This window comes from Rhinolophus hipposideros (genome assembly GCF_964194185.1).
Source record: "Rhinolophus hipposideros genome assembly, chromosome: 16".
NCBI classification, from domain to species: Eukaryota; Metazoa; Chordata; class Mammalia; order Chiroptera; family Rhinolophidae; genus Rhinolophus; species Rhinolophus hipposideros.
The window spans coordinates 43,061,808-43,073,196 of record NC_138062.1 but is presented as its reverse complement, the minus strand read 5'-3'; the positions used below and the strand labels follow the sequence as shown (position 1 = coordinate 43,073,196).

The 11,389-nt window shown below is 42.1% G+C and overlaps 1 protein-coding gene across 2 annotated transcripts in view; it reads right to left on the bottom strand.

The window, feature by feature from the left end:
- Nucleotides 1-435: 435 nt before the first annotated feature.
- ENTPD4 (ectonucleoside triphosphate diphosphohydrolase 4) overlaps nt 436-11,389 on the bottom strand; it is a 32,476-nt gene continuing 21,522 nt past the window's right edge. For both annotated transcript variants that reach the window (XM_081076911.1, XM_081076912.1), the window contains exons 10-13: nt 10,721-11,045; nt 7,072-7,157; nt 5,990-6,151; nt 436-4,532 (exon numbers count right to left, since the gene is read on the bottom strand). In XM_081076911.1, the coding sequence (XP_080933037.1) occupies nt 4,304-4,532; nt 5,990-6,151; nt 7,072-7,157; nt 10,721-11,045 (802 nt within the window). In that variant the 3' untranslated portion in view covers nt 436-4,303. The remainder of the gene's footprint in view (nt 4,533-5,989; nt 6,152-7,071; nt 7,158-10,720; nt 11,046-11,389) is intronic.

Below are 11,389 nucleotides of genomic sequence, written 5' to 3'. Positions count from 1 at the left end.
CCTTGCTCCTCCAGGAAAACCTCTATTTATATATTCTCAAACAGGTGAAAAAGAGCTCTAGCTTCTAAGAGTTATCAGTAACATTAAAAATGAGCTTCATATTTCTCGGAAATAAGCCCATGGCTTTAGGGTTAGGTTGAATTGCCAAATAAAGTCAGCATTTGTTTTCACTATTTCTAAGAGAAATACGTAAATTGGTTAATTTCATTTGTTTCCTTGTCTGTACGTAGTTAATAGGTACTTTAAAATCACCTTACAAACACTTGTCTTGGTATGGCTTTCACTGTTGGTGAATGGCTCATGTTACATCCTTAGTAACTGTTTATCCTTGTGGTATGTGGTTTCTGTACCCCAGGACGTCCGGACCCCCCTCCCCCGCAGCGTGTACAGCAGGGCTTCACTATACGTACATCAAATACAGCAAAGTCACAGAGTACACAGTCAGACAATTTATTTTACTGAATTTGATTCAAGTTCAACTAAGCATCGTAACAGGTAACAAGATTCAAACATCAGAGAAAAATCTATTGAAACCACAAGAAAGCAAGCTCACACAAGTCTATGGGCTATGAATGAACTTTCATTTTGATTCTCAACACCCACGGGTGTGCCTGTGGGAGGCTGCCAAGTACGGAAAGTGACAAGCCACCACCTCGTCCCCCAAAGATAATGACTCTCACCTTGAACGGAAAACATCATTTAAATAAAACACATTTAAAGACGCTCCCTGAAGTTCTGTTAATGCCTGACTGTAAAATATAATCTTAGTAACAGAACAAAGAATTCTCCTTGGCTGAAAATCATTATCATGAAAAAACCAAACACCGAAATAGAAATAAATAATTTACTCGTAGGTAGCTTTGCTGCATTACCACGCAAAATCCTAAAGGTGATTTAAAAAAAAAAAAAGCTTGGAAAATACGTTTGCCTTTTTGAGTTTCTTGCCAAGCTATGCCATGCTTCTTACAAGCAAAACCGTTCTGTGTAGGCCTGAGTTTAAAAGGTACCTATCTGTTCATCTAGAGCTTGCCAACCGAAACACACAGGTCTGGACCACAGGTGGTGCCCTAGTGACCTTCGCAGCCGCCAGGGTGGCCAGGCCGAGCCACTGGCAGCCTCTTCAGTTTACCCCCAGGCTGGGGAGCGCTGCCTAATGCCAGCAGTTCAGGGTGAAAATGTGCAAAAACCACTGGGACAAAACAGTATGTTTGTCCTTTTACTGTGATTTCCTTAAAGGGATTGTAAAATCTCTGAGAACATCCTCTGAGGTTAAAAAAGGAGCAGCACATAATATGAGGATGGGGCAGACACGCTGCTCGTAGGTGTGCTTCTGCCAAGGTGACACGTAGAACGTCCTTCTCTGACATGCTTTCTGCAAGTGCCCACCAGTCCAATTTGTTTTGCTTTCTATTACGAGTACTCAGAGTTTACAGCCTTCTTGGCCAGCCCGTAAGTGACAGTAATTCTCCTGAGTGAAGCTCCTCCCCAGCTTGCCTCGCCCCAGCTCCCCTGCACCACGGAAAGCACCTGTGAAAAAGGGCGGTGAAAAAACCGTGTGAGATCGGCTTGTGACTGCCGATGTCTCAACACAAGGCTCAGCAGGGAGCTCTCCTGAAGAGCAGTTTTTAAATTCGGAGTGGGGGGGCTTGTTTCCTGGTTTACTAGAAAACTGATCTTGAAAGTAACCTAGAGGAAAGGTTAAGTGAAATTCTGGGGCATAAACAAACTATAAGATTGCAGTTTTGTCACCTCTCCTGCCCACCTTTTCATGCCCATGAGTGGTAACTACGTCTCTCAATTAAAAGGATGCTACTGTATGTCTTTCTTGCATGAGACTGTTCATGCAGGGGCAGCAAACGTTTTCTGTACAGGGACGTTTAGTAAATATTTCAGGCTCTACAGGACACACAGTCTGTTGCCTATTTCCTCTTTTTCCTTTTTTTTTTTTTGTCTTTACCCTTTAAAAATTGAAACACCATTCTAAGAGTCTTCTTGATTTTCCCTGTGGGCAACAGCCTGCCACGCCCTGCTCCAGGGAGTTCTTTGGCAGGAGCACATGGGCACCGAACTGTGCAGTCTCAGGCTGTTTGGGCCTTGAAACCCTAATTTGGGGATTTCTTTTGGAGAGTGAGGTGTCCTTGCAGAGGGATCCGTATGCCGGGCATAAAGCAGAACAACTCGGTCTGTACGCTGCACGAATGGCAAAGAGCTGGACCACTAAAAGTGGCTATTTACGGAAGAAAGTCTTAATTAAGGCCTATTTAAATCTGTGCCTATGCTGGCTTGATTTTAAAGGCAAAATCACATACCTTGGCATTTGAAAATTTTCATTCTGCAGGTTAGGGCCTTACTATTCCAAATGGTTGGCGGGAGAAAAGCTAAAGTATAAACTTACTTTCGCTTGACCACTAAAGCTAGCCACAGCCTACAGGGCGAACCCATCTAAGAATTCAAGAAGCATACCAGCTCCCTGTACTTCCAGGGTATCTATGACACAGCAAGTTTATGGCTGGGTCTTAATAAGGAACAGTGTTTAACAGGGAGCAAGGATTTAATATCTGGAGACCAGCATTTCAGAAACTGGCTTTTCCACAGGGACATGTAGTCCCATCCCCTCTGAAACAAGACTCTCTCCACAGGAGATACAGCTCCTCCAACTTTCTGGGTATCTGAGAGGCAAATACTCTACCAATAATTTTTTCATTGTTAGAATATTCACTTTAAAGAGCAGAGAATAAGAGAATTTTTACTTGTTTCATAAATAAATTTGTAATCTTTTAAGTTAACATACAGTATGCCATGGCTTTAAGTAATTAATAAACAAGATAAAAATCCAACTTTTTTTTCCTAAGTTAAATAATGGCTTCAGAATCTGAATTCTTTTTCTAATCAATGATTTTTTAAAAAGAAGTTGATGGTTCTCAAAATATAATTTGCTGCCAGCTAGATGAATTTAGCTGTTCTGGAGTTATGAAGCAGCGTGTGTGTACACACACACACACACACACACACACACACACACACACACACGGAACTTTACCTAAAAAAAACTATGTATGAGAATTCCCAATGGTTCCAAATTAAATAAATAGGGGAAAGACAACTAATCTCGCATATGCCAATCCAGTTGTCCTTTTTAGATTGTTGTTTAAAATGTCAAACTTGTTTTCTTCACAATGTGGGTTTATTTCTTGTATTAAATTCAGACCCTTTTCTTAGTGTGGATTTACAGTGGCGTTGCCAACACAGCCTCAACCACAGCAGTGATAAAGAGCACTTGTCAAGCTAAGGATGGGGCCTCTGAAATAAAACTGCTGTGACAATTTTTAATTAAGAGGGGGAATACCAACTTGAAGTGGGAAGAAACCCGGAGCACAGCTAAACAAGCAAAAATGTACCACTAAGAAATACTACAGCACCTGTCAGTTGGCACCAACTCGAGTTCTAGTAACACTGAAACCAGTGAAACTTTGTGAATTTTCCAACTCATTCAAAAACACAGTGTTCTAAGGCCCCTGAAAGATGGGATAAAGACAATAATTACCTGTGGTCAGGAAAAGATAATGGTAATGGGGGATTTTTCTAAGTAAAATGAAATGAAACAGTAAATTCTGATGTGTGTGTTTTTAAAAGAACGAGCACTGTATTCCTTCATTCTCTTTCATTAGCATTTTACACACACACACACACACAGAGCACTCTAGTCATTATTTCACATTTTTCAGGTCTCTTCACTATCTGTTTTAAAAACAGTTCTCTCCTGGTGACTATTTTTATTTATTTTGGATATAAACGGTTTTGATTTTTTAAACCTGCAAAGACATAGTGACAGATCTGAACAATAAATAAAAACTAAACATCACCCTCGTTATGGCAGAGCTTTCAAGACAGAGGAAAAAAAACTAATTACAGTCAGCAAGTTTTTTGGTTCTGTGAAAAGTATCACTCTTCCTATCTCCACTGATAGACAACATCTTTGCCATTTCCCTCTCATATCAAAGTGCGTTTGTTTAAAATTAAACATACCTTAAAGAAAACCCAAAAATTTTAGGAATTTTTGGCAGATATCCTATGCAGCAAAAATGAAGTGATTTTCCCTTCTTCCTGTTCCTCAATTTAAAGCTACACAAAACAGGCTAAATGCAATACTTCCAGGACAACAGAGTTTACAAATAATGGATTTTGTTTTTGTTCCAAGGAACAAAAAGGGAAAGGAAAAATAAAACCAAATGGGAATAAAGAGGAGAAACCCTGAGGCGAAAATGGCTTTTCCTTTAGAAAGTTCCTGGGCTCTGCCTCCTGTTCACAAGGTGCCCGCGCTCGTCTGGGCTGGAAACCCCTCCTCCAGCCAGAGGGTGGCGGTGGAGCCGCTGCGGACTGTCCGCCTGTGGATGCGGCGCAGCCGCAGCAGGTACAGCAGGATGGACAACAGGACCACCAGGAAGCAGCCGGAGAACAGGTAGTGATTGTAGACGAAGGAGAAGCCCCGCCAGTGGGTGTGACTGGCCCGGAAAGTCTCTTGCTGGATATCTCTGCCCACGTGGAAACAAAAACAAACAACCCTAATGAGAGGTAACAGAGAACTAACCTGGCAAGGAATGTGACAGCAGGGAGCACAGGAATGGGCTGGGGGGCCCCCGGGTCAGGGCTCAGCTCCACAGACAAAAACTGTAACCTCCTTTTTGAGACTCAGTTGCTTACCTCTAAGATGTAGGATAATATGGCCTAACAGAGGGCAGTTGTAAGTACCGTGTTTCCCCAAAAACAAGACCGGGTCTTATATTAATTTTTGCTCCAAAAGACACATCAGGGCATATTTTCAGGGGATGTCTTATTTTTTCATGTACAACAATCTACATTTATTGAAATATAATCATGTCATCTTCTTCCAGAACATTGTCATAACGTACTAAATGTGTCCGTCTTGCTGACGATCTTACCTGGGGCTTATTTTTGGTGTAAATCTTATTTTCGGGGAAACATGGTATTAAAGAGATAAGGTGTAAAAGTGTCTTCACAAGTCTGTAGCAGTTACCACCATTATAATTTGGATAACAAAAATCAGAGACATTAAGAACTGTGAGGGTTTTGCTAATATACATAAGCAGATGTGGAATCCAGCCATGTCTGTGATCAGTAATACCCACTACTCACAAATTTCGCAGTTAATCCAGCTACATGTACTGCGGAAGATGCTCAATGAAATGAATCATGGTGGGGTGGGGGTATGGGGGGGCAGGCAGAAAAAGCTAAGACCTCATTTATCAATGAACCAGGGTTCTTATGTGGGGGTCAACTGACAGCTGGGTCTGTGAACTTGAATGGGGAAAAACGCAGTCTTTATTTTACTAATCTCTGACTATAATGCAGTATTTCCATTGAATATGAATGTGGACAACAAACTACTATAGTATCAGCAGGCCTTGTGACTTTGCTCCTAGTGAAACTCACAGATCTTTTATATCACACTGTGGTGTTTTACAGGTGCCTCAAAATATCAGTGACACATATCACTACATTGAAGTTACAGAAGGTACTAGTTCTGCTGCCAGATCTTGTTGTTTCATGTGTGAATAAAGAACATAGATTACTATATCACAGATTTGTTTTCTGTAATATTTTGATAAATAGATTTCAATACAGTGGTTTCCTCAGTAGCCTATGTATTAATGTTATGCATTAAAAACAATATTTCGAGAAGGGATCCAAGGCCATAAAAGTTAAGAACTCTGAAATAAATCCTGTGCAGGGGTTAGGGAAGAGACAGTTGAGAATAATCAAACCCTCTGTGCTGCATATGATGGGATGGGTAGGATGGGAAGGGAAGAAGTACTGGAGAAAAAAGAGCAAAGTCAAACTTCACCGAGTACAATTCTGCCCACGGCCAGTGCTAACAGTGCCCCAGACACCCACAAACCATAGCTGCCATCATGCATCATAATTATCAAAAAGAATCTTCTGATTCTCGTTACCAAATTCACGGCCATACCTTAAGGGTAAAAAGCGGGTCCTGTAAAGGATTGCTCCAAGGGTCCATTGCACCTCCTTGTCATAAACTTGCAAGGCTGTCTTTAAATTTTTATAGCTGACAGGAAATGAAAAACCGCTGTGAAATACCTCGAACATCCAGGCAGATTTGAAGCACTGATACCTATAAACACCAAGCACAAACAGAAGTGGGGCTGATTCACTTGTCAAAATGAACTGTACACAGAGACGGCATTCCCTTCTGTCGCCAGTGTGGGTGCACAGGCTTCCCAAGGCCAGTGCTCTGAGCAGCCAAACCAACTGTATGCATTGCAGGTTGATGTACTTGGTTTATGCCCCTTGTCCCACAACATAATACAGTCCGCCTGTCAACATCAATCAGCCCATGGCAACTTGGTCTCCATATGATTTACTATATTGCCAAGACAGATTATTTTTTTTTTCAGGCATTCCATCTTTGATTCATTCAGCAAATACTCAGCAAGTTCCAACTGCTTGGGGCCTCAGTTTCTTTATTATAAAATGAGAAGAGTGGAAGGTCCTTTTCAGCTCTGATATTCTATGATTCTAAATATTTATCAGAGGCTTACTTTTGGCAAAGCAGTGGGCTAAGCAAGTTATGAGATATAATAAATAATAAGATAGTCAATGCACTTAAATGACTTATAATGAAAGGGTTTTTAAAAAGCAACAAGTAACTATAAACAAAGCAGAATATGATAAACACCACTTGAGAGGCATATGAGTGCTCTGGAGACTCAGAGAGAAGGATGGAGTCTGGCTAAGTGGGCAGAGAAAGACTTGAAAGGGACAGCCTCTGATCTGACTCTGTCATCCGGGCAGGATTTCAATAAGCAAAAAAAGAACAGGGGAATTCCAGGTGGAAGGAACAGCAAAACTGAGCAAAAATATGTCTTGAGCAAGATGTGTTTGGGCATAAGTATTTGTTGTCCTGTTTGAAAGGAGCCCAGTGATTGATGAGGACAAAAAGTCTGTCACGGGCCAGGGTGTGGTGAGCCAGGGGGCTGATACTGTATGCACAGTTTCTTAAAAATGCCCTGGACATGGCCGTCTACTACTTACTTTAGCCTGTGGAGGTCAGCGTGAGAGGCATACAGTCCTCGGTCAAAGCGCTCACGTAAGACTGACCACTTTGTTGCACAATAATCCTGAAAGAAATTTCACCCAAAAGAAATCATTAGTAAAGTTTCACTAAACATTTAAAAAAGGGTTTACAGAAACCATCAACAAAACAAAGAGGCAACCAACTGAATGGAGAAGATATTTGCAAACAACGCCTTCGATTAGGGGCTAATATCCAAAATATATAAAGAACTGACACAACTCAACAACAAAATGACAAACAATCCAATTAAAAATTGGGCAGAGGACCTGAACAGACACTTCTCCCAAGGAGACATACAAATGGCCAACAGATATATGTAAAGATGCTCAACTTCACTAGCTATTAGGGAAATGCAAATCAAAACCACAATAAGCTATCATCTCACACCTGTTAGAATGGCTATCATCAACAAGACAAATAATAAGTGTTGGAGAGGCTGTGGAGAAAAAGGAACCCTCATACACTGTTGGTGGGAATACAGACGGGTGCAGCCGCTATGGAAAGCAGTGTGGAGGTTCCTCAAAAAATTAAGAATAGAATTACCATATGACCCAGCAATCCCTCTCCTGGGTACCTACCCAAAATAGTCTGAAAACATTTATCTGTAAAGACGTACCGTGTTTCCCCCAAAATAAGACCCGGTCAGACAATCAGCTCTAATGCGTCTTTTGGAGCAAAAATTAATATAATACCTAGTATTTTATATTATATCACATTATACTATATATGTTACGTTATGTTACGTTACGTTACGTTATACCCGGTCTTATAGTAAAATAAGACCTGGTATTATATTACATCGTATTGTATTGTATTGTATCGCATCGTATCGTATCGTATCATATCATATCATACCTGGCCTTATTTTACTATAAGATAAACTTTATAGTAAAAGAAGACCGGGTCTTCTATCAGTTTTTGCTCCAAAAGTCGCATTAGAGCTGATTGCTTGGCTAAGTCTTATTTCAGGGGAAATACTATATATACTCCGATGTTCATTGCAGCATTATTTACGGTGGTCAAGACATGGAAACAACCAAAATGTCCTTCAATAGATGATTGGTATACATACACAATGGAATACTACTCTGCCATAAGAAAAGATGAAATAGGAGCGGCCAGAAGGCTCAGTTGGTTAGAGCGCTAGCTCTGAACTACAGGGTTGCCGGTTCGATTCCCACATGGGCCAGTGAGCTGCGCCCTCCACAACTAGATTGAAGACAATGAGCTGCTGCTGAGCTGCTGGAGAGGGGGGCTGGATAGCTCAATTGGTTAGAGTGCGAGCTCTCAACAACAGGGTTGCTGGTTCAATTCCCGCATGGGATGGTGGGCTGCGCCCCCTGCAACTAAAGACTGAAAACAGCGACTGGACTTGGAGCTGAGCTGCACCCTCCACAACTAGATTGAAGGACAACGACTTGGAGCTGATGGGCCCTGGAGAAACACACTGTCCTCCAATATTTCCCAATAAAATTTGAAAGAGAGAAAGAAAGAAAGAGAGAGAGAAAGAAAAAAAGATCTGCACATTTAAAAAAAAAAGATGAAGTACAAAGATGAAATTTGCCATTTGCGACAACATGGATGGATCTTGAGATTACTATGCTAAGAAAAATACGTCAAACAGAACAAGTTGAAAACAATATGACTTCATTCATATGTGGAATATAAAACTGAAAGCAACAAAGGAACAAGACAAACAAATGAAGAAACAAAAACTCACAGACACAGACAACAGTTTAGTGGTTACCAGAGTGTACAGGGGGAAAGGGATAGTGCAGGAGGGTAGAGGGGGTCAAATATATGGTGACAGAAGAACTGATTCTGAGTGGTGAGCATACAATGTGATATATAGATGACATATTACAGAATTGTACACTTGAAACCTATGTAATTTTACTAACCATTGTCACCCCCATAAATTTGATTTAAAAAAAAGGGTTTACCAAATTCATATGCATAACAATACCCTTCCAATTAGGAAACACAAGCTTAACTTATGTATGTGTAGCAAGAAGACCAGACGTACACTCAGTGAATACTTGGATTAGCAAAGACAGTGCTTGTTGTCTTAAAATTCAGCCAAAGTTACTATTAAAGAGAATTTCACTGCCCACAACAAATCTCTTCAGAACTGCTTAGTTTCTCCCTCCGTGCCTGCATGTGACAGGCATAAACTTTAGGAAAAGTGAAGAGTATTTTAGCTAGTTCAGACTGAGTATCTATGTCTGTAGTTACACAGTGCGAAGTTCTGGGAACACAAACAATTACAAATGGCTCTGTCTTTAAGAGAAGGGAAAGAGGTGCCATCTCTTCTTGAAGTTAGTTGTAACAATATTAATAACTAACATTTATTGAGCACTGTGTAAATACCTTTTCTAAATATAGCACTTTAACACTTAAAATGACTCCTCAACATGGCTACTATTCTAACATCTATTTAAAGGATGAAGAAGCCGAGGCTCAGAGAGGCAGTTTGCAACAAGGCACACAGAGAACAGCACTCAGCCTGGGGTCAAAGAGTAAGGACAGGCATTTCAGGAAGAGGAAACATCACGAATAAAGATGAGATTGGAAGTAGCACAGATAGGGGGGAAATGAATAGATGTCTGATACAATTACAGTATAAAGTTTTAGGTGGGGAGAGGAGGCTACAGGGTGGAGAGGACATGCTAAGGGATTTGAAATTCATCCTGGAAGCAAAAGGGAACTGCTCTAGATTTTAAATGGGAGAGCAGATGACCACACTTGTGTTTAGACAGAACGCTCTGGGAGGGGTTGGAAGATGAATGATGGAGGAAGACCAGATGCAAAGATCAACTGGGACGTTTCTGCAATTGACGGAGGGCGGGACTAACACAAGAGGACATCGGAAAGCAGGGAGGGGTTTGAGACATATCTATGACATCACACAATGTGCCGGACAGTTGATTGTATGGGGGTGTTGAGCAAGGGATGAACGAGTGTGTAAGGGCGAAGTGTGTAACTCCCGGGTTTCGGGGAAAGGGACTGGATGGTTAGTGGTGCTGTTAACTGACACAACATAATAGGAACAGAGGGGGAAGAAGATGGTGGGTGTTTGGAGTTGTGACATCTAGCAGGCAACGGGCAGGGGTCAGGACTGCAGCCTCTTCTTGAGAGGCAGCAGCGATCCATGAGCACGGATGAGACCATCCAAGAACTTGAAGGTCAGAACACCAAGAGTGGAAGTCTGGGCTCACCAAGGTTTAAGGTCATGAAGCGGGGAACCCTGAGAGAGCCTAAGAAACTGTCAGAAAGGCAGGGAGAACAAGAGATTAAGAGTCCTGAGTACTGTCAGAGAGTAATTCTGACAGTAATATAAAATAATCTGGAAGCCACTGATGACCAGAGTAGTTTATGGAGTGGTGGGCAAAAGTCAGCTCACAGTGGACTTTTTACTTCCGCTTTGCCTATCTCTCTCGCCCAACCAAGGGAAGAGGATTCGCAACATGTTGCATGAGAACCTTTCATCCTCCACCTTTTCCTTCTCTTGACCGGGCCTCCAAATGTGAAAAGGGGACACGACCTGCCACTGTCTGCGCCAGTCTCTCCAAAGCACACAGGAGACGATGGTTTCTTTGATGTTACCTTTGCAGCTTTAGTAAATGCAGCAGCATTGTAGTCTCCTCCCATTCGCAACACATCCTCAGTGCAGTAGTAGAATTCAGAAAAGCCATAGAATTCGCTGTTCTGGAAGTGAATCGGGGGCTGGTAGACCCCGTTGAGGGAAGTCTGCGTCTCGTTCGTTTTGTTCATGAAAGGCTGGAGAGTCTCTCGACACAGGTCAAAGTCTCCCGTTCCCCGCAGGTACATGGTCTGTCCGTTTTGCTGGATTTCATCTTTAATGTCCAGGGGTAGGCAGGGATCCAGGTAAGGAGTATCAGGAACCAGACCAGTCTGCTTCCCCAGGAGCCTACGGGACAAAGAAAAACTTTATCATGAGACCGACATAAAACTGCATTCTGAGGAAGTAGCTACAAGTCAGTGCCTCTCAGAACGTGTTCCGTGGAACACGAGCCCCGCTAGGTGTTCTGTGGGAATGCAGAAGGGTTCCAGGATACTTAAGTTAGGAAAAGACACTCGAGCCCCTCTTGGAGATTCATGATACACATTCATACAACAGGCACCTTAACAGAGTCCAGTGAAACAACTCCCGGAGTGAGGGAGCCGAAGTTTTGCGTCCCCTGTACACAGCCTGGTGTTCCGGCCGCTCACTGCTCACGGTCAGTGAGCTCCCCTCAGTCTCCTGTTCACGGC